This window comes from Pecten maximus, chromosome 16 (genome assembly GCF_902652985.1).
Source record: "Pecten maximus chromosome 16, xPecMax1.1, whole genome shotgun sequence".
NCBI lineage: Eukaryota > Metazoa > Mollusca > Bivalvia > Pectinida > Pectinidae > Pecten > Pecten maximus.
The window spans coordinates 19,300,215-19,325,781 of NC_047030.1; the positions used below are offsets into that span (position 1 = coordinate 19,300,215).

At 35.0% G+C, this 25,567-nt stretch overlaps 1 protein-coding gene and 1 long non-coding RNA gene across 2 annotated transcripts in view; one reads left to right on the forward strand and one right to left on the reverse strand.

The window, feature by feature from the left end:
* The first annotated feature begins 587 nt into the window (after nucleotides 1–587).
* On the forward strand, nucleotides 588–4,871 carry LOC117345147. The gene is made up of 2 exons (XR_004536363.1): nucleotides 588–695; nucleotides 3,085–4,871. It is a non-coding gene; the product is annotated as an uncharacterized LOC117345147 (long non-coding RNA).
* A 6,427-nt stretch (nucleotides 4,872–11,298) lies between these two features.
* The window catches only part of LOC117345148 (prostamide/prostaglandin F synthase-like), a 28,812-nt gene continuing 14,543 nt past the window's right edge, over nucleotides 11,299–25,567 (reverse strand). Inside the window, exons 5-7 of the mRNA XM_033908141.1 lie at nucleotides 15,070–15,145; nucleotides 13,395–13,585; nucleotides 11,299–12,837 (exon numbers count right to left, since the gene is read on the reverse strand). Of these exons, the coding sequence (XP_033764032.1) occupies nucleotides 13,395–13,585; nucleotides 15,070–15,145 (267 nt within the window). The 3' untranslated portion in view covers nucleotides 11,299–12,837. The remainder of the gene's footprint in view (nucleotides 12,838–13,394; nucleotides 13,586–15,069; nucleotides 15,146–25,567) is intronic.

Consider the following 25,567-nt stretch of genomic DNA (forward strand, 5'->3'; position numbering starts at 1 on the left):
ACAGGTGGCCGCTTATTTAAGGTTCATTATATAGTGTTTTCCATCGGGCGAACCACAGACTGGCCGCTTAAGGGAGGACACCGCTTATTCAAGGTGGCCGTTAGAGCAGTTTTGACTGTATGCTAAATATAATATTAAATGATCAAATGCTTTTTTATATTAATAGTTTTAAAAGATTATAGATATGTGTGTGTGTTCTAAACCGCTGTCACCATTCAGAAGAGTAAATATTTCCCACGTAGATGCCGCTTTGACAGTATCGTGATGTGATATGTATCATCGCTGTTTATGGAACTCGTTTCCAGTTATGATAACGATAGCATTTTATTTCCAACACGTACAATTTACCAACGTCAAATGTTCAACATGTCAACGATAATGACAAATATCTAGATAAAGAACAATGTTTTCACGTCATATTCTCCATTTCAGGATCATTTGATCAGGAGATGAATGGAGACGAGATTCTCATCACCCCCTTTATCAATTGTGTTCAAAATAATGGTCTTCGTTTTGATTGCAACGCATTGTTCGTGTGTGTGTTATAGGTGTAACAGGATGCTATCGTTTATGAATGGCCTGAATGACACTCTAGCGTATATAATAAGCCGCACAGAAACCTAATTTGTATTCCTGATAGAAGCTGTGGTATAATGACACTTCTCGGACTGTACATATGTTGTATCGCACTGATGGTGAGCATTACAATTCTGTTATCGCTTTTGATTTGATGCATATGTTTTAATTTCCATTGTTGAAATAGTGACGTTACTGCAAATTGCTTCAGACTAATGCGTTTTGTTAACTCCCATGTGTTTATTTACATTTTCAAACCAAAAACCACATATTTCCCAATTAAGGATAAGAATATGCATATTTATACGTTTTTTTTAACCTTTCATAACTTGGCATAATTAGTCTATGATTATAAACAAATGTATAGATAATGCACGCACAAACTATTTCTACATTCTCTATTCAATTGTTACAGATACAATTTTGTATTGAGTTTCTTGTCACATTTCAATTCATTTTAATGTAATTTTGAGTTTTCTGGTCGTCTTCCAGGATCACTTTAAGTCCTTAGCATCGATACCACTGACAAGTACTAGATTGACGAAGCAGCTGTATTATGCAGTTTACTTCCTTTTTTTTTGTGTTCTTAATGATTTGTTTTGGAATATACTAATATCTTGTATGTTTTTGTATAATTCTTAGATACACAGATTTATTGTGTTTTATATTGTTGTTTTGTTTTATATTTTTCGTATTATTTGGTCATATCTCAAATTTCGAACAATTTCTGTGCTGTTGTTGTTTTTGTGTATGCATACTTACGCGGTTTGGCCGCATCCAAATGGTCGAGGAGCGAAGGTTGCCATGGATACAACAGTCTCAAAACTCCAAGCCGTATGAAATCCATAATAAGAATTACACTGCAGGCCGAATACCACTTACTCTTTGGTGCTAATTTGAGAGGACTTCTAAAATAGGTTACTCTTTATTGTTCAATCCATCTACTAGTAAAGACATAACATATGTTGAAATTGAAATATCTTCTTCCGTCAATAGTCCTATAAAGATTAGAAGAATTGAAAATACCAGGATCATAATATAGTAGTATATAACATATTGGATTTAATTAACTAGTTGATCAGTGAAAAGACACACAAGATATAAGCATCTTTCAAAAACAAATCATACAAACGTTTCGTCCTTTTAGGATTCGTTAGTGACGTTAGGGACATCATAAAGCTACTTTGTTCTTCATGAGTCATTAGTGATATTAGGAATATCATACAGTTGTTTCTGCCTTCTAGAACAAGTCAGTGATGTTAGGGACATCATAAAGCTATTTCATCCTTCTAGGATTCATAAGTGATGTTAGGGACATTATTCAGCTGGTTCGTCCTTCTAGAACTAGTCAGTGATGTTAGGGACATCATAAAGCTATTTCGTCCTTCTTGAACTCCTCAGACATGTTGGGACAACCATACTGCTGTTTCGTCGTTCTAGTACTCGTCAGTGATGTTAGGGGCATCATGCTACGGAGACAGACACAAACCGCGAAACAGTCCAAAAGAAATATGGATGGAAAGTTGCAAATTTTATACGAAATTTATAAATCTATCTAAAAAAATGCAGCTTCCCACACATAAAAGGTCAGATAGGTGCGCCGAGCCCAACATTACTTACTTTGAAGTTACATTCCATTCGAAATTTATATAGATACTATCAGAGTGTCCTATCTGAAATTAATAGCATTTATGATGTGGTTTTTATTCAAATAACAACTCATAATTACTAGTCATTGCAGGACCCATTAACTACAATATAAACAATATCCTGCCGATACGCATCGCTTGTTAGGTTCAAAGTATGAGGTCGTTCAGCATATGACCATTTCAGACTTTGTCCATGTCACAAAAATAATGCTATTATCAGAATTTGTAAATACTCGTGCACTGTATATTAGTTATGCATGGCAAACATTTATTTCCGCAAAGTTGTATTTTTGTAATGTATTGTTAATATTTGGCATTATGCAAAATTTATATTTAGCGTACATTTATTTTCGCGAATTTGACATTCTGTTTAAAGTAAACGTTAACTTTAGCGTACATTTATTTTCGCGAATTTGACATTTTGTAAAAAATGTAAACGTTATATTTGTCGCCATTTATTTTTGCAAATTTAACATTATGTAAAAACTGAATTGTTCATATCTGGTACACATTTATTTCCGCGAATTGGAATTCTGTAAAAGGTCAATATTATGTTTAGTGCACATTTATTTCCACGAAGTTGCCTTTCTCTTATTTTCAATGAGATCTCAATTAATGTTTTATTCAATATTTCTAAAACGATCAGCATAAGTCTATATCATGTATGACCTGTGTCTTTTGGGGCATGATCATAAAGCCAACTATATTCAAATCTACTCTGAAACTACTTTAATTCCAAACTATCTATTCGTTACAGAGGTCTGGGTATTTTAAGTTGTTTTTTGTTTACTTCTTAATATGACGCGTTTATACTTGATGATAAATAAACTCTTCCATATAATATCAATATCATTTACAGGTGATGTGTACGTCTACATACATCAATGCTCAAAACAGAATACCTATTGATGAACTTCCGGTTTGCGATGAACATGATGAGTTGGAGGAAATTTTAAGCTTAGTTCCTGGATTATCTGCGTTAAAAAGGGCTCCCAAATCCTATCCGTATGACAAAATGATGCTGAGGAGATTTTCTGGTCCTTTCTCTGAAAATATACCACTGCCTTGGTCATGTAGCATGACACCGGTCTGGCGGGATCTTGGTGATGATCATTTCCCGCGCTTTGTCCGGGATGGCACGTGCAATAACAGTACCTGCTGGTACAGGCATTACGAGTGTCGACCTGTGCTATATTCCCTGAATATTTTGCAGAGACAGAATAACGAATGTTTTGACGAATCACTCCCCGGGACACTGGCGACAGATTGGAGAATGCGAACCGTCACAGTTACAAGCAGCTGCATGTGCCAAAGGGTGTGAATTGACAACATTACATTGTGTGTTTGGGCAGTTTTATAGACCCGGTTAAATTCCGTCTGATAAACATCAATCAATCATAGTTGTGTTGTGAGATTATAAGCTATGTCAAAAACACAGATAAAGAAAATAACAGTTGTTATAACAAAATGGATATTTTCAGAATGACTTATCATTACAAAGGTAATTTTAATAATAATAACTGTATACATGGGAATCAGTTGGTAATGTTGATACCGGCGGCCTTCACCTGAGATTACGTGGCAGACGCTACAGCGGACTGAGCTATCGTAGTCTCCAGCATTCTAAGTTAGAAGAGTTTTTGTTAACCGTCAGACGAGTTACAATACATATTTATCATCATAGTAAACTATCTGGCGGCGCACAGCAACTCTTCTATTTTAATATAACTTCCTGGTGTGTCCTGTTCTCACTGATGGTACCTCGTGTATTTGTTATTAAGTGAAATAAGACAGCATTCTCTTTGCTAATGAACACATACCTTCTTAAGTTACTTTCCTGTAAGGCACACTTTCGGGACTTATATTAAGATAAGTTTCTATCACATTTAATAGGAATCGAGAAAAGTTACCTTAGATTGACAGTTGTACAAGTACTGCACAATACATGGTTTGGTTTTGTTTTCAAAATTAGAAAGGATCAGCTTACCGCAATTTTCACTTCGTCAACTCCTTGTGGTAATCTGGTATCCAATATAATCCAAAAGTACATCACGCTTTCCAAACTTAACAAGCTATTGAAAAAAGTATATCAAGGAAGCTTTATTTACATTATATACAACTTGTGTGTATTGCAATGAATATATCCCTTCTGATCGGACCTGCATCTGTTGAAGAGATATGGATCACCTGTGATGAGGCTTAGATCCAGATCAATTTGATGGTCATGAGGAACCCATCTAGTGCATTCATCACATCCAAACCAAGTCAAGAAATTGAATCATGTTATGCAAATTTCACAGATGGTCTGACTCTCTTCGACATCACTAGAAGTATCATCTGATGAAAGTTTCACCTTTTTATCCTTTTGATTTTTCATTGTTACCACATCAGAGTGTGGAGAAGTTTAGGTACAAATCCCTTCGTAAGTCACTTTGCTGTTTATGTATAAATCCCTTTGTTACGGTTTGGAGTGAATTTGATTACCAAAATTATAAATTCGATGATGATGATGATGATGATGATGATGTATCGTATGGGAGAATTGTAAAAAAGGTAAGAACGAAATTAACCCATTAGCTACTTCAAATATAACTGTATCATTTGGTATTTTCAGTCGCTCACGCTCTATTAAAGGGGAACAACTCTGCTTGCCTTGTGTTATACAACGCAAACCAACATGAATACCGACAATCCAAACTCAAAATCGATTAAACGAAGGGAAAATATAAACAAAAATGTAGATGTGAAAGGAGACTCTTGAAAACGTACAGAGAGTGGATGTATACCGGTATTGACTAGTACGACTCCCTGTGGAATAACATGCCAGTATAGTCTGCAGCATTATTGCAATTCGTCTGGAGATAGTTAATCCGTTGAATATTTCAACCCACATGAATATTATCATATATACATATGTATATATTTTGGAACCGCTACTGAAAACTCATTAATTAAAACAATGTTTTACGAAAGACAGCCTCAGCAACTTGCGTTCTGTGTTGTTTTAAAATATGGCAAGATTTCAAAGAGCCTGCATCGCTCAAATGTTAGTCAACATCCATGCGAAGGTCACGAGATACATACCGATGATGTATTTCATTTAAAATACGATGCATTATATCTATAATCGCGCCTTCCATGATACCAGTACGCATAGCATTAGATTGTGAATCGACCTTACAATAATATCATATAATGGTCTGGCCCAAGAGAAGCTATAAGTAGATATATACCGAGTCTGATTGGCAAAACTTCAAAGATATAAAGTCATTTAGCACTTTAAACAAACCTCAGAATTGCATTACCGTAAGGGCTTGGGAATCTCTCAACCAATTATTTAAAGAAGCAAGGCAAATTATATCTCCCAACTAGGCATACAGAAATAATAACGAAACCAAAACACTAAATCAACATCGATATGTATCGAGGGGAAAATATAAACAAAATATCTAGATTTACACGGAGACCATTGAAAAAGTACAATGAGAATAAAACCAGATGTTCCGAGAGAGTAAGCGTCTTCTGCTTCATTGACGACACTCGCCATACAAATATAGGTCACGACGACAACCACTATACAAATGTAGGTCAATTCCGGTTTAGGCACAAACTGAGAACTAGAAGGTCACAACGGAACCACTTGGCAATATAAAAGGCATAGAACATATTTGATTTCATATCGCTCAAGGAAACAGAGTATTTTCTAATGATATATTGATGTCGACCATAACACTTCCCTGTTGTCTTCATCAACCTGCATCTTTCGAATCTGTGTATTAACAACTTTTACGCCAGCAGTTGATATATATCACGGAAATCGTTATAACGGGGACAAACACTTAGATATCGAATAAACCGGGACATTTTTTTTTACAACACAGGTAATAACAATAGTTATAAGGGAAACAGGGATGTCGTCATCTACACATCGTCGGAGAAATTACCTTGTACAGATAAATCATTAATGATAATGAATTATGATGAATTGCCATGTTGCTTGAAATATAATCTGCCAGTACTGCTATAAAAACTGCGAAATTATTGATGAATAAAATCATCAAATATTCTACTTTTGGATTATGGGACAAAACAATTTGAAACGAGTAAACATGCTTATAACCATTGCACTTACAAAAGCTGCTATCACAGTCGAATTCCTCCTATCCCCAAAGATATGGGGGCGATCAGATATATTCTCGAACAGAAGCTAAAACAGAAACCCATGTTTTTTAAGGTTTATCAATAGAAGTGTCAACACACGCATATCTGCTAATCTGGGACTATGAGGAGATGAATACACAAATGTCAGAGCGCGTTAAAAGAAATTGGTCCTTCTAGTAGTTAGATAAGAGGAAAACAAACACCATGTCAGACAGGTCATAGCACTAGTAGCTAGGAAGGCAGCTAGCGGGAAAATGACGCAGAAGAAAATAAATTATACTGCATCATACAGCTGTTTTGTCATTCTAGGACTCGTCAGTAATGCTAGGGAAATCATGTAGAGGTTTCGTCCGTCTAGGACTCGTCAGTTATACTAGAGACATCATGTAGCGGTTTCGTCCTTCTAGGACTCGTCAGTAATACTAGAGACATCATGTAGCGGTTTCGTCCTTCTAGGACTCGTTAGTAATACTAGAGACATAATACGGCTGTTTAGTCCGGTTGCCAAACCCCGATTTCTCTCTTAACCTTGCGCATGCATTTTCGTCCACATAGTGTTATTTTAGTGATTTTTGCATGTTGGATGTGTGCTGATTCCAGAACTGCTTGGTGCCACTCTGGCACCCTTTAGCATTTTGAAATATTCAAGATAGCCGCCAAGATGGCTGAAATATCTAAAAATGGCAATAACTTACTCATTTATTACTCTAAGATAAGAGTTACATTGTTTGTGTCTATACTGGGATTTTTAGGGTCATAGATACCATTAAAATCATGTAAAATACAATGCAGTATTCAATTCTTAAAATTCAATCTAAAATAGCCTCAAAATGGCCGCTGAAACCTCAAATTTGCAATAAGTCATGTATTGTTTCCTTAAAATGGTTATTGGTGTTTATGTTTTGATATGGAGATTGCTTTATGGTAACACAGTCATAATCAAAATATTGTTCAGTATGAATGGAAATTATGTTATGATTAAATAAAATCCAGGTATGGATTATATTATATGCGACCCATAGAAGCCCTTCCATATGCAGTTCTGTCAAGCATTCTTGGAGGTCAGCATGTGATGCGTCATCAACCTTGGTTGTGGAATGAAATGCGGTCAGACATGTTTAGCATAACAACATTTATGCGGTATAGCCATGGTCCTGGATGACTTGTGGGGATAACTGTTAACCAATCTGCTCTTACACGATGGGCACTGAGCATTCATGTCTGCAGTCACCTCATCAAAGACATAGCCGACATGCGCGAGGAAAACACAAAACCATAAGTTATTTCACACAGGGAGGATATGCCAGCTCGTATACGTACCTTGGGTTCGACAGACATTACGAGTATATAGCATCAAGAGTGGCACTCGAAATTTGTGTGCAGGGGAAAGGGCAACAAGATGTCACATGATTGCGCTCACTGCTCCCTTACCTTTTCAACAGTCACAGAAAACAAAGTGCAGATCACAGTCCTTATTTGTCAGTAGATGTTAGAACGGGTGCGTAATATTCAGCCTACAGACACTGCGTTCAGTCCCAGACTAGTGGTAACTGGACTAGACCCTGCGCCACATGAAGTCAATATGATTGTCTTGCTAGAAAGAACTGACACGAAAACAACTCACGAGGAGGCAGACGTGACTATTCCAGAGCAAATGACGTGTCTTGCAACACAATGGCGCAAATGCATCAAAGTGCAGTGTGACGATACTTACGTATTCATCTTACTGGTTTACCTGTACCACATCCAGTATCCGACATGCTCTGTCATAATGGAAGCAAATAGTCCACAAAGGTCGTCAGTAGATGAACGAACAACGACAAAGAAACACATGCTTTGTCAGAATGTGACACTATTGTCTACATATTTTGGAAAAGGGACAGTACTGAAGGCTTTGGCTGGATCCGGAATGAAGCGTCAAAAGCTCTTTCACCCATTACACTGCCTTCCAACGTACCCCCAACTCCCATGGAATTCTGAAGATGATCAGATGTGGTTGCACTAGTGATCATACGTGTGCAACAGCTAGGTGTGGCTGTCAGAAGGCTCAGTTGACATACACAATTTTCTGTGACTGCGCCATGGAACACATCTGGGAGAATCAGTGGACAACATATACAGATCAGCTGAGTGATACTGGAAATTGAACTGAGGATGGATGAGGAAAGAGCTGAGAGAATATTATATAATGCACCTAAAGTGGGTGTTATTATTCGCACAGTGTGTGCATTCGAACAATAGTCGTGTAAAAGGAGGAAGTAACACAAATATTGTCTTACGCCTGTACCCCCATACAAGTTTATGTGTATGGGTTGTTGCTGGTGTCAAGGTACGCCTATACCCCATACATTTGAAGTTTATGTGTATGGGCTGTGGTTGGTGTCATAGGTACGCCTATACCCCCGCAAAAATGTATAATACTTAAAAACAAATAATTTGACTGATAAACATGGTTATGGTTTGACAACTGTAATTGTAATTTTGATACTTTGATTTTCGTGGTGGTCATTAAAAACCTTGGATTTGACTAATTACATAATGAAGTTGGTTTTTAATATGTTCATTATGTGTCCCTTGCCTCATAAAACCTGCAAAAAGACAACAAAAACCACTCTAGGGAAATAATGATTTATTGCAATTTTGAGGTTTCGGCGACTATTTTAGATTGAATTAAAGCATTGATTACTGCATTGTATTTTACATGATTTTAATGGTATCTATGACCCTAAAAACCCCAGTATAGACACACAAAAATGTAACTCTAGAGTAATAAATGACTAACTTATTGCCATTTTTAGATTTTTCAGCCATCTTGAATATTTCAAAATGCTCAAGGGTGCCAAAGTGGCACCAAGCAGTTTTGGAATCAGCACTCATTCAACATACACAAAACACTGAAAAACATTATGTGGACAATACTGCAAGGTTTAGTGGGGTGCTGCTGGACTAGTTTCGACTTTCTAGGACTCGTAAGTAATACTGGTAATACTGGAAGAATCATACGGCTGTTTCGACCTTCTAGGACTCGGCAGTAGTACTGGAAACATCATACGCCTGTTTCAACCTTTTAGGGCTCGTCAGTAATATTAAGGGCCTTAAGTATTAATAGAAACAAGGTGACAGTTGTAATTCAAAATAGATCGAAAGGAATGTCAAAATCCAGATGGGGAGATTCAGTGGTACCATCATGAAATGAATTCCATACCCCCCACCCCTACAATTACATGTCGAAATAACTTCAAGGGGTGCATAAAAAACATCTTTAACGAGAATCAAAAGTTAGATACTGTAGACCAAACGAAATGGATAAATCAGACAATGGGAATGGAAGGAAACTATCACAACAGTACATGTACACCTGAAAGAAACTCTTCTGAAAATACGATACCACCACGAATAGACACTGGTAGCCATCTTTGATTGATTGATCCACTGTTTGATTAGAATAAAGAGTAACCGGTGTTGTGAGATACATCGCACACTATCAGAATTACAGTATCACTATTGGGAGATTATCAAAACAGCCTACAAATGTTATAACACTCAGCCGACAAATAGGAAGCCAAGAATAAGCATTAACAAAGACACATCGTTCGTTAGTCCAAAACTGCTTAAACATCATGCGGTATAAGAGATGTACAATAAGCCTTATACTATAAGGGAACAACCAACCATCCCCCGTGTATAGAAAGTTGAGCCAGGGATAAAATGTCTGGCAGCCACTGATTGGCCAGTATGTTATGAAGTAAGAAAATAGATATGTAGCCTGATAGGTAACTATCAATAAGAAATGTTGATATAAATTTTGTAAGTCCGATTGATTTTCCCCCCAAAAGTTTAGGTAATAATAACTAACAGGTATTTCTGAAAATTTTTACTGCGAAATTCAACCATTTCCAAAATGGCTACCCTGGAAAAAATTTGAGCTAAACGACCCAACTTTTGTTTTTGATTACATGTTATATGAGACCCTAAACTTTGGTTATAAACCATAATTGCCATATTGAATTCAAGTAATTTAATGATATACTCAAAAACGTTAACACTAAAGTCTATGGAGAAACAATTGGTTGGTTTGTCCCTATTACTGTCTCCATCGACGGATGTTCCCCTCCAGAATTACAATGATGCAGTATCTTGGGGACATACACCACGTCAGCTGTTAAGGGAAGAATAAAATGGTTCCGCCAATTAAAATTAGCATCCATACTATTAAAGGGTGGCACTAGATGGACACAACCAGAAAGATATTTTGCCAAAAAGAGAGAGAACTCATAGGCAAAGAAATACCCAAGCCAATCGTGAAACGAATTATTCAAACAACCTTTCACAGTCTCGCAAATTTTTGATTGAAAAAAGATGGGACAGACCGCATCATCGTAAATGTATGCTCTCTCAAAGAGTTTGTCGAACGTCATCATTTTAAAATGGATGTATTAAAATCGACCATTGTCTTGATGAGGAAAGATTGTTTGCCTCGGTAGATTTGAAAGAATCTTATCACCTAATTTCTGTTGTTGAACGAGATAGAGAAAACAATTTTTTTTACCGGGATGTTATATTGATTAACTTCCCACATTCACAGAAATGACAAAGAAACATAATATCTCAGAAAAGTCAGTGTTTCAGGGTTTTTGGTCAATGTCAAGATCACCGTTACTATTTTTAGTAAGGGCCGGTATTGTTTAAGTAATACCTAGTATGCTTGTTAACCTTAAAAAAATATCAACATCGATCGTTTTTTTGCGGTTATTAAAACAATGTATCAACCTCGTCAAAAGGCTATAATGGTATAATGTATGATTATATGGATTGTAGTGGTTTACAATGAATGCTGACAGACAAGGTGTCATGGTTGAAGCTCCCCAGCAATTTCCTGCAAGAACGATAACTAAAAACAAGCGAAAAAAACTGCCTTTTTTCAATTGAATATAACGATTTATTTGAATATAACAACAATAACACATGGTAAGGATGTAGCTTATTGACTTTAAACATTATCTATGAAGTCAACGGGACTTGGCACAAAATGAAATTCCCAACATGGACACTTATAGCACACGAATGACTGTGAACCGAAGGGTTAGGATTCTGTGCCAAGTCAATGTTGGGCAAGTTCCAAGAGAATAGAGGTAATATCCACAACACATGCTATAATCAAGATGTTTTTATAGACTTTTCAAGAACATCAACATTAATTAATTTAAAAAGTACTGTATTTGCCTTTTCTGTCAGCCGGTATTTTCAAAATTTTCTTGAAAATTCAAATGAATAAGAAAAGCATTTTTTTCTTTATGGTTTCTTAATAAGAATTGCAATAATCTACACACATTTTCACACCATATAGAAATTCAGCTTAATTAAGGTGTCAACATTATATGAACTGTAAAGGACATCCATTTATAATATAACAACTCCATGAGACACAACCAGTCGTGGAGGAATTTTTCATGTCAAATACATTTGTCAAAATCAATTTTTTTTTTTTTTTAAATGCTACTTTGAAGAACTTTTAAAGGAAAACAATTATTCTTACAATTAAATAGTACTTGGTTCGGGCAGATGCCTTATATATAATATCTCCAGATAAGTTCAGACAAGAGTAAAGAACCTTATATTCTAGCGGCTGAATAATGATTTGCCTAATTAAAACAATTGTGTAAAGATTCTAAATAATATTATTAAATGCATTTTCCTTCCAACACTCTTCAACATTACATAGAGTCACTTAACATAGTTTTAAATACACATTAAAAATATGGAATATTACATGATTGTACAACACAAAAATAAAATAAAATGTGTGAATGATGCAAAGAAATGTTAACAACACAATAGAGTTCCCAAAGGGGAACGACTCTGCCAAATCCCATCCTTTACAGGTTTAAAAGATAAGGCGTCATAAATCTAAAAGGTGTAGTTAGAATTTCAATATATCAAACACAACTCTTTATACCACAACGTAAATTTATCATAAATTGGCAATGCATATTATACACATACAATATACAATGGCAGTATGGCCCTTTACATATACCTGTATTTCCAGTACTCTGATTGGTTCTTATTTAGGTACAGGGTACCTATCAAGAAACATTTCATGCAAATTTAAAACAAGCACACTGAATAGATGTAAAAAGCTTATAGTATGTATGAAAAAAATGATTAGGTATGAACAAAATTAAATGTCTGGCTTTCAGGACTTCATTTACATCTTGTATCATTTTTACACAAGTTACTGGAAATACAGGTTTGTCTGGCCTATAGGGATATTTAATTAAACATCAAATTTTTTTTTTTTTTTTCAATATTTTTTTTTAATTTTTGATCTAGAACACTAACAAGCACTGTTAAATAAATTAGTCCTCAATCCACGAATCACCAGGACTTTTATAGGATTTCTGTCTGTAGATTGTCAGCATAAATTCCTTCGCTTCCTGATACAGGTTATCTAAAAAAAATTACAAACGATTATTATGGAGTAGCACATTACTATGTATTTTATACATATTTAGGTCAGTTCCATTCCATTCCCTTCTCAATTGTCTCCCCTTTTCAGCCTAACATTAATGAAACAATTACCATTCCATTCCTTTCTCGATTGTCTCCCCTTTTCAGCCTAACATTATTTTGATCAATATCTTAATTAGTTCACTTTTCCATTAAAACTACTGTCCATTTGTTGCTTTTGTAGGATCCTTTTGAATACTACTAGAATACTAGTACCTCAAAATTGGCATGATGTTTGGAGTCTAACTGTATATTGTATTAGCTATTTATATGCATGGGCAAGCATTAATGTTACTAAAATTTAATATGAAATTTAAGATCAGGAAAAAAAAAATATTAAAAAATTCACAGGGAATGGTAGCTCTGACCTTAACATAACAAGATCAGTTTTTACTTATGGACAAATAAATATTATCTGTCACAAATTAGATAATCAAGTATTGTTCTACAAATGAAGCTTAAGTTGTCAGGGTAGACAAAATACATGTACACACTAACCTACGAGGGCTGGTCAACACTTGTCCCCTTAGCTCCGTCCTCTGTGGGATTTGAAGTTTGTTCGTCACCGTTAGCCAAAGGAGTTGGGGATGGTACATCCTCGGTTTTAATCCCCACGGCCTTTAGAATCTCACTGGATTCCAAATGATCAGCTGGATTTTCCTGTTTAAAGCTCAACAATAGTTTACCACCTGTTTTAAAGTAAACAAACCAATATGTCATACCAAATAGAAATCAGCATTACTTTGATAAATTACTACATTTTTATCTAAAGGTTATTTCCGTATTATAAAGAGTTTTTCAATTGAACTGAAATTATTGTGTCTGATGTTTGTGTTAAAAAAAAGAATTACAAGAAATTTGATTAATTGTTAAATTTCAAATGAGTGACATGTAAATATTATGAAAACAATGCAAGCTGAACATATCATGTTGTTATTATCACTGCATGATAATGTGGAAGGATATATATATATATATATCAGTAAAATTACACAGGCAGATTTTGACTACAGTCATGACATATCATCATAATTGAATGATGAATGATTCAAATTCCTGGATCATTTAATTATTTTGATGACTGTATCAAGTGACATACATATATTACTGGGGATTTTGATTCACAAAATTAAGAACAATGAGTGATTATAGGGTTTCGTACTAGGCCCCTTAATTCCCAACTGAAAATTGGTCATGTAGATTCCTAAATTTGACCTAAATTTGACAATTTTCCAAATCTGAAATATACACCACTTGTGACAATAAAATCTCCAAACTAAATATGTATGTATGGCTGGAATGTGATTCTGATGATGAAAATAAAAAATTGAAAACCAGTAAAGTAAAGCCATCAATATAACACACAGAGGGGGTAGCAAACAGGGAATGGGTTTCTGGGCCCAGTTGTTCAAAAGATTATTAGGCTAATCACAGTTAAACAACAATTTTTAAAGTATGATAAAATCATTTCTCGTAAAACCAACTTCAGAAAAATGTCTGCATAGCTATAGCACTCGCCAGTGTCTTCCTACCCTCCCCTTTTAAGGTATAAAACACACAGGGTTTTGAAGTAAAGGAGAAATGAGATTTTCACAAATCAAGTGATTAAGCTAACCATCCCTGGAACAACTGAGCCCAGAAAGGCATAGACATTGGATCAATGAGAGGAAAAGGAAATACAAATATGCTCCACTCAAGTTGTCTATGTATATTATTTGAGTAAGGATCTACTAGAAGCCCTACCTACCACCATCAAACATTTACTTATAAGATTCCTCGATCTGTAATAAGTGTTGACTCTGTCAAAAGAGATTGTTGACATTATTCCTTGTTATTTTGTTTACAATTATCGCCCTTGGACCATCCACATTAAAATCTTACTAGTATGTCACAGTATACTATATATGTATATACAGCATACCCAGCCATGTCACAAACTTGTTGAAATGGTATGGAATTTAATATTCATGTTATATCAAGTATTTTTTTTAATTAGATTACAACACAACAGCCAATGTTCACATCATCTAGCTAATTTTCCAAGCAAAAGCTGACTTAACTTGCCTTTTGAGTATTAGTCGAAGACTAATAAATGCGGTCTGAACAATGGTGAGTTTGAATGAATTACTGAAGATAGTCTGTTTAATGATAACTTAAATATAATATACTTTACCTGCATCCACTATTAGAATGCCTCCATTCTGCATACCATCCCCTTTAAGATTGCCATCTATCTTTTCTTTTTTGGCCTGAAATAAACAAATATATCATAACCATCACTGCATGCATGCTCAAACCTAATTACGGTACAATGTATATACATTTCATTTATAATTATATACAGCATTATACTGTGTAAAAAGCCAAACTGCTGATGCAACAGGATAATGGGTAGTATATATGTATATATAAAGGTGCCAGCTGTCTAAAATAATATATTCTAAGAATCGGGCTCAAAGTTCTAGACTCAATGCACTGAGGTCCCAGGTAGTTCTACACATGGTCCTCTATATTTGTGTGAAGTTTCATTGAAATCGGCCCTTCAGTTTAGGAGGAGTTGTCCGGACAAACTTAAAGTTATGGTTCTTATCGGAAAACCTGTTTATAGTGACCAGTTGCCATAGCAACCATAATTTTGAGAAGAAAAGAAAGTGGCATGCACATCTACACATGGTCCTCTATATTTGTGTGAAGTTTCATTGGAATCGGCCCATCAGTTTAGGAGGAGTTGTCCGGACAAAATGTGTCTACAGACAAAGGGACGGACGGACAACCTGATTCCAGTATACCCCCCTAGCTTCATTGCGGGGGTATAATAATATTGTCACAGCAAATTTGGGTCGTGATGATTTTAATGTGGGGAAATTTCATGACTTACAATGGTAAAATCATAATAATAATAATTGACGAGAAAATGAGAATCTGATTATACACAGTAAAGTTATTACTGTTTCTTATAACACTTTAATTTGAATCATTTGACAGGTTTGCGTGGGCAATATAGCCCCAAACTGGTTTCATAAAGTAGGAAATGAAGTTTTGTCACCAGAATTGCAAAATTAAACAATCACAAACTGGTCTTAATTGCCAATTTCAATAGCTGCAAACAGTTTTACTGGTTTACATAAAGTTATGCACATATTTTCCTGAAAATATTGAGAGTTAAAGATCTTACAAAAGCAATACTTTGGCTGCAAATAAAAAAGCCATTCTCCAGTTCTTTTTAAACAACTTCATGAGCTATACAATGAATCTAAATTAGCCTGGTTTAATGGAAAAGGCTCTTTAAAAGGCAAACCTCAGGTCCTTATACCTCCCAAAATATTAAAATGAGGAGAAAATCATTGATATCTGATTAGGCTATCTAGCGTGTTAAACGACTTTCTTTGAAATAGATTTTATGGTCTGGAGATTTCAGGGGAGGTCGTGTTCACACTACTGATGTCTCAGTCCCACACTAACCTAGATATTGCTGGAGATTGGAGAATATGAAATAGTTCAGGAGGTCAGTTAGAGATACCTTGTGTATGTGTTCATTAGCATTACATTATTCCTTCACTATACTACAAGACCACAGCAAACGGAAGCATAGCCGTGTGACCCTATACTGATAGTTTTTGTTTGATCTGTAAAGTACCTGGTAAGTGTCAGAAATAAGGACAGTAACTTCAATTGAAAAATTACCGGAGAAATGATAAGTCTCAAACATTTAGAATATTACTGTAAAAATGCAGGATATGAAAAATTTACAAGACATGTCAGTAATTTATATATACATGTATTTATTTTCATATCTAAAATATATTCTTTTTGCATGAGATTGATATCCTGGTGATAGCTAATTAACACTGTACAAAAGATTTGAAATGATTTAAATCTGAACGAAAGACACAGGTAAATTGTATGATCCCAGAGGGATCCTGGCACCCACCATCGGATGATCCATATTGGATATTTGTAAGAAATTTCTGAGTAATATTACAAGTTGTAGTTGTAAATAATTAGTCAGGGCCACTGTATGATACAATTGTATATATTCTTATTTTCTAATCGGTCTTAAATTGGAATATGAAGAACTAGGGACCATAGCGGATGTTTAAGTGAAATTTGAGAAAGATTCCTGAAGAACTCTCTGAGAAATAGGGAAAATTAACTTGAAGTGCTAAAATTCAAAATGACGATCTGATTGTTTTCTTGTTTTCAAGTTACATGTAGTTCCAAAATGGAACATGCACATTTAGGTATATTAAGTGGAAATCACAAATTGATTAAGAATTAGATCATTGAGAAATCTCTGAGAAATGTACTGTGACAACAAACTAGGGACTAATGATCGAGAACCTACAAATGAAATTTGGGACAGATTCATCAAGAACTTTCTGAGAAATGGCAATCACAATCTTTAACTGTCCAAATCCAAAATGGCTGCCTGGTGGCGATCTTGTTTTCAGATCAGTCTTAAAATGGAACATACACACCTAAGCACCTCATGATCAGGAAACCCTCAGGTCAAATTTGAGAAATATCAATGAAGAGCTTTCTGAGAAATAGCAATAACAAACTTCAACTGTCAAATTCAAAATGGCCACCTGTCAGCCATCTTGTTTCTGTTCAGTCTAAATATAGAACATGCACAACAGGGAACTGTCATATGTGAAATCTGACAAAGATCCATAGAGAACCTTTGGAGAAAGTTAACGTTGTACATACTGTATGATACAGTATACCTGTAACATGCCCTAGTACTGTACTAAACCAGACCCTAACGGCCTTCTATACATCATAACGCGTGCCTGTACATAGTGATACAGACAGTTCTCCACTGGTACATAAAGTAAACCAGACCCTAGCTAATGTCCTTCGACCATACATCGTAACATATGTGTGTCTACACATAACTGTTGAGAAACTATCATTATTCAATTGAGGATATTTTACAATAGAGGCTGTTTGAATTTGCATGCATTTGATGAATGATTAATTCAGCTTCTGCTAACTTGCCAATACTTGGAAACATAATTTTGTCATTCTGCAAGTAAAACTGCACTTTTTAAAGGTAGAATACTGTAATGACATAACTAATATCTCCATTTCAAACACGGAGGGTGTAGTTTAAATCTGGCAGGTGTCTGATTACTGACATTGCATGTTAATTATTTCGATACAATTTTATCAGGTATATAGATTTCTATACATCAGGCAGCCATTTTAAAATGTCACCAACATGCTACATAATTAGATACCATCACACACCTGTACATGCAGGTGAAATTATTCATCAAACCTTTGAAACCTGTTGATATTACATTGTAAATCAACCAGTACAATCTTGTATTACCGTTCTTATCATGATATTACACAGTAGTCCAGCTTAAGGAATCTTCTGTAATCTAAAGTCACATTCTCAGTGTTCCTCTTGAAATTCAATATTAACAGTTCTTGATACAGAATACAATCTTAATTGGGGAAAAAGTAAATTTACATTGCTTGGTATTGAATTCGATGTGAACCTAGAAAACATCCCTAAACTGAATTTTGATAAGAAAATAGTCAAATTAAAAAGTTTAATCAAAACATGGAAAAAAAGAAAACTTACTCCTATTGGCAAGATCCACATCATCAAGTCATTAATGATATCCCAATTTAACCACTTATTCATATCTCTTCCTAACCCAAGTGAAAAGGTGATAAAGGAAATAAACTCATTATTATTCGAATTTTTATGGGATAGTAAAACTGACAAAGTTAAAAGAAGCATTGTTGTTCAAGACCATTGTAAAGGAGGTTTGAAAATGATAAATTTATATGCATTTATAAACTCTCTTAAATTGGGGTGGGTCAGAAGACTGTATAACACTGAAGGGAAATGGAAATATATCTTAAAAGAGAATTTTGATGTGGATCTTCTATTAAATATTGGTGGGGAATATATATCTCACTGTGGTAAATTATGTACTAATAATTTTTGGAAGGACGTTTTTCATGCCTGGTATAAATTGACTAACTCTAAGGAAATTAAAGAACCCCAACAAAATTCATTTTTGACTAAGTGCATTTGGCATAATAAGGACATAACTGTTGCTGGTAAACCTGTGTTCTATAAATCATGGTATAAATCAGGAATACATACATTTGCAGACCTTCTAAAGATTTCAGAGGACATAACTTTCTATTCATTTGAAGAACTTTCACAAAGATATCAATTACATACAAATTTTCTTCAGGTCCAAGGATTAATATCTGCAGTTCGGAAATGTCTGCCAGATCCTCTACCCCAAAATATCCCACCAGTTATTCGCCCTTTGCTACCTCCTAATATACAGTGTTTTCTCTCAAGTATCAGTGATTCAAAACTCTTTTATAATATTTTCAATAAAACAGACACTGTTGCTACTGGCAAATCAAAATGGAATGAACAGCTCTTATTTGAAGAAGGAGAATGGAGTAAAATATACAATATTCCACGTAAAGTAACAAAAAATACTAAACTTCAATGGCTTCAATATCGCATATCTCATTATATTCTTACCACCAATTCTAATTTGTTTAAATATGGTATAGTAAATAGCCCTATGTGCACTTTCTGTAACTCTGAAAGAGAAACAATAATTCACTTGATGTGGGAATGCCAGGAAGTGCAAAATCTATTACAAAATTTTGAATCACTGGTAGATGCACTCTATATTCCTTTTGCAATAAATAAACAGTCTTTTCTTTTTGGACTCACAAACAATAGTATTAATGCAACAGTTGATAATATAGTAATTCTTATCATCAAACAATACATTTATAGAACGAGGTGTCTTAATAAATCCTTAAATGTCAACGCATTGGCAAACAACATAAAAGATTACTACAATACGCAGAAATTCATATCAAACGGTCAGAATGATATTTTCAAAGCAAAATTCGCGAATACTTGGTGTAAATGGAAAAACCTTATTTGTCTTGATATTTAATAGCCAAAACTTATTCCTGACAGTTTACAAACACTATTATATTCTATTTGTAACTAAACCTATGCCACTATGAATATTACTCCCCACATCTCTACCCTAAAGGAAACTCTTTTTAATTTCTATCTCTCTACAGAAATAAATAATTTTCTCTTTGTACATGTATTCAAATTAACCGCAACTATTCTCCTTGTTTCTATCACCACTTTTTTTCTTTTTTTCCTCCTCCTTCCCTTCTTCCTTTCTCTTAAATATGTTATGTTTCAGTGTGAGAGTGGATATACTAGTATGTATGCATGGGTGTATGGGTGTAAATGAAACAATAAATGAATATGAATATTGATACAATGAATAAGTTTTAAAATGTTGTATGTGAGGATATATGTTTGTATGTAGGAATATATATTACGTACTCTTTGAGTGAATGAGAATGCAATTGTAAAAATATGAACATTAATGTAATACTGTCGCTGTGTGTTATGTGTATGTGATTATACATGTATATGTATTATACACCATGATTTCAAAATAAAAAATGAATTATAAAAAAAAAAAAACAGTTCTTGAGGTCACCATCAATATTACCTATATGTATATCAAAGGTATGTGACAAACAAGGTCTATTTAAGATAACATGAAATCATTCAATCATTGACCTTTTTACTGAATGAAATTTGATTCCGATTTTGATGTTTTATATCGGTGTGTTGTGACATGGACCAGTAAACACCTATGTATATATAACCTACAGGTCTAGTGAGTTGTAATCTTACATCCTGAAACTATCATCAAGCATCCCTCTTAATTTGTTGCTTTCTTCAAATAGATTATTTACCAAAATTTATAATGATAACTGGATCTTATTTCATTAATGTTTTTAAGCATTTAACCCCTTCCCCGGTTTATTATGGGATAAATATTGTTCTATAATTCATCAGTTCTTTAAATATGAGTGGAAATTTTATCTAAGTCCATTTTGATAGACGCTTTATATCCTGGTAACTCTGCCTTAAAGATTCTAGAATTTTTGAGACAAAGAGTAATTGTATATGATCAATTAAAAACATTAGAGACATCTGTATGTTCTTATACAAAATAGTTAAATATGCTATTACCACCTTTAAAATTTGAGCTTTAATTCCCTTTAAAATTTGAAGTAAACAAATTAATATTTCATCTGTATGAATTAATCTTACCATGCTCCGCCTCTATATTTTGTGGAAACTTTCTGTTTAAAAATCGGTTATTTAATATTAATATTTCAGAGAACTGTAGTATATTATCAATTGTTTTCATTTTTTGGTTTTAAGATATATATCTATACCATTTTAAATGCTGTCGACGGTGTTTAAAAATAGCATCCTTATCAATAAGGAGCATCGTGGGCGCTAGCGCTATTACCAGTAATTTTCAGGAAGAAGCAGTTATAATTACATGGCCATGCAATACTTATAAATATCAAATATGTACCAGTAATTATTTTACATACAAGGAATAATGACTCAACTGATGTTGTCCTCAGCTATTAACATGCTTTTTATGTTGTCATCCCCCTCGCTCTTCTGTATAAATCAATAGTATGTGTGGTATGTACAAAACCACAGGGACTAGTCACAGCTCCAAAGAACATATCTAAATTGTTCATTAATACAATATATATGTTGGGTTGGGATTTTGTGTCATTAAGTCCCTGTGTGTTTTATAATAGACATGACTTTTAGCATTTAAGCCCTGGATACCACACATATATATACATATGTAGTAACAAAGCTGTTATAATGGACAGAACGAGAATATCAATTATGGACACCAGTAAAGGTAATGACTACAGAACAACTGTACGACTGATAGCAAAGCTACGGTGGATCTGAATTGATTATTCCTCAATACTTATAGCTTCCAGACCATTTCTGCACTTAAAATGCCATCTGCTTGATGTACTGCAATTATGGCACCATACAAAATAAAGAACTTTTTTTTCTGTCACTAGGAATTCATTACAAATGATCGTGTCACAATATTGGTTCTTAATAGAAATTATTTCAATGGTGTGTATTTCAGACTTTGCACATACAATAAGATCTATTTTCAAAAGGCCCAAGGGACCTGCATACATACACAAAAAACAAGAACTGCAGGGGGTGACCTTATATTGAATAAAAAAACTTGAATATTATCTCAAAATTAAATATGAACCACAATGGGGATACAGTGACCTTTCAAACAATTAACCATTTAACACTGACTAATATCCGCCAAAGTTGAATCATATTTATAACTTGATGTCATCAATGTTTAAAATATTATGAATCATAATGTATCTGTTAATCATAAGGGGTTCAGGAGTTGCACCAAAACTTTTTATTTGAAAAATTTTCAAGTACCTTTTCCTCTTTAACCTAAGTTTGAAATGTGACCACCAAAATCCAACCAGGCACCTGGTTTCACCAACTTCCCTTACCTTAAAATTTTCCATGGGAAACCATTACAGAATTGAAGGGGAAATTGATGAAACTGAGTCCAGATGTTTCTCTATACTGTACAGGATAGGACAGATGTTTCACTATACTGTACAGGATAGGACAGATGTTTCACTATACCGTACAGGATAGGACAGATGTTTCACTATACCGTACAGGATAGGACAGATGTTTCACTCTACTGTACAGGATAGGACAGATGTTTCACTATACTGTACAGGATAGGACAGATGTTTCACTCTACTGTACAGGATAGGACAGATGTTTCACTATACTGTACAGGATAGGACAGATGTTTCACTATACTGTACAGGATAGGACAGATATTTCACTAAACTGTACAGGATATACGACAGATGTTTCACTATACTATACAGGATAGGACAGATGTTTCACTATACCGTACAGGATAGGACAGATGTTTCACTATAGCGTACAGGATAGGACAGATGTTTCACTCTAGTGTACAGGATAGGACAGATGTTTCACTCTAGTGTACAGGATAGGACAGATGTTTCACTATACTGTACAGGATAGGACAGATGTTTCACTATACTGTACAGGATAGGACAGATGTTTCACTATACCGTACAGGATAGGACAGATGTTTCACTATACCGTACAGGATAGGACAGATGTTTCACTATACTGTACAGGATAGGACAGATGTTTCACTATACTGTACAGGATAGGACAGATGTTTCACTATACTGTACAGGATAGGACAGATGTTTCACTATACTGTACAGGATAGGACAGATGTTTCACTATACTGTACAGGATAGGACAGATGTTTCACTATACCGTACAGGATAGGACAGATGTTTCACTACACCGTACAGGATAGGACAGATGTTTCACTATACTGTACAGGATAGGACAGATGTTTCACTATACTGTACAGATAGGACAGATGTTTTACTATACTGTACAGGATAGGACAGATGTTTCACTCTACTGTACAGGATAGGACAGATGTTTTACTATACTGTACAGGATAGGACAGATGTTTTACTATACTGTACAGGATAGGTCAGACGTTTCACTATACCGTACAGGATAGGACAGATGTTTCACTATACTGTACAGATAGGACAGATGTTTCACTATACTGTACATGATAGGACAGATGTTTCACTATACTGTACATGATAGGACAGATGTTTCACTATACTGTACAGGATAGGACAGATGTTTCACTATACTGTACAGGATAGGACAGATGTTTCACTATACTGTACAGGATAGGTCAGATGTTTCGCTATACTGTATGTACAGGATAGGACAGATGTTTCACTCTACTGTACAGGATAGGACAGATGTTTCACTATACTGTACAGGATAGGACAGATGTTTCACTCTACTGTACATAATAGGACAGATGTTTCACTATACTGTACAGGATAGGACAGATGTTTCACTCTACTGTACAGGATAGGACAGACGTTTCACTATACTGTACAGGATAGGACAGATGTTTCACTATACCATACAGGATAGGACAGATGTTTCACTATACTGTACAGGATAGGACAGATGTTTCACTATACTGTACAGGATAGGACAGATGTTTCACTATACTGTACAGGATAGGACAGATGTTTCACTCTACTGTACATAATAGGACAGATGTTTCACTATACTGTACAGGATAGGACAGATGTTTCACTCTACTGTACAGGATAGGACAGACGTTTCACTATACTGTACAGGATAGGACAGATGTTTCACTATACCGTACAGGATAGGACAGATGTTTCACTATACTGTACAGGATAGGACAGATGTTTCACTATACTGTACAGGATAGGACAGATGTTTCACTATACTGTACAGGAAAGGACAGATGTTTCACTATACTGTACAGGATACAGAGTTAAATTAGTTGTGGGGATCCTGAGATATTTTGTAATTCGGGACATATGTATTTGATACAGTGTACTTGTGGGCTGCCATACTTTTTCATGATTCTGTGTACGATGCTTAAACATCTGTGTACCTACAAAATTACCATGTATAATTCACACAACTCAGGACAAGATGGTATCAAGAAAAAGTAAAATGTCACATAAGGCAGCTAGACTGATAAATGGAAAAAGACATCTCCTGTACTCGGAACGGCTGTATACATTGTCCTGGCGCCAACATTTCTGAGATACCAAGCAGGTTTCAACTACAGGCTGCTTGCTGAATCCCCTTTCCTCAAAACCACAGAGGATTATAAAAGTCAATATGATGCAGATGCATTTTCATCGTACATGTTTATGCAAATACTAGTCTAGCTTGCATACAAGTTTTGAAAGGAGTAATAGCTGACATTACACTCCAGCCGCAGCCTCAAAATACTTAAAGCAGTAACCAGCTGGTATCTGATCAAAATTGTGTTTCTGTTTTGCACAGAGGAAAAAAATAACTCAACAGATTTGACACACATATTACTGTATAGCTGGTTAAATTCATACATACACACATACAAACATCTATATATTTTGCTGCTAATTTCCCAGATGATTGACTTGACCGCTTCGGTGAAAATTGAAAGCTTTTACTAGTGTAATGGCTCCAGTGCTTTATAATTGTAAAGGGTATTCTAGCTACCATCACCAAAATGGAGACAGAAGAAGTTTTACCATGGAGACAGAGACAGATTTACCATGGGGGAGAAGAAATTGAACCACAGAAACGCAGATAGTTTTATTATGGAGATAAAAGGAGGTTTGCCATGGAGACAGCGAAGTTTGACCATGGAGACAGAAGGAGTTTGACCATGGAAACACAGGGAGTTTACCATTATGAGACAGAAGGAGTTTGACCATGGAGACAGAGACATTTGACCACGGAGACAGAGACATTTGACCATGGAGACAGAGACATTTGACCATGGAGACAGAGAGGTTTGACCATGGAGACAGAGAGGTTTGACCATGGAGACAGAGAAAGTTTGACCATGGAGACAGAGAAGTTTTGCCATGGAGGCAGAGAAGTTTTACCATGGAGACAAAGAAAGATTTACAATGGAGAGAGAAATTTTAACATGGAGACGTTTTACCATGGAGACAGAGGAAGTTTTACCATGGAGACAAAGTTTTACCATGGAGACAGAGGAAATTTTATCATAGAAACAGAGAAAGTTCTATGGTTGAGAAAGAGGAAGTTTTACCATGGAGACAGAGAAAGTTTTACCACGGAGACAGAGTTTTACCATGGAAACAGAGAAAGTTTTACCATGGAGACA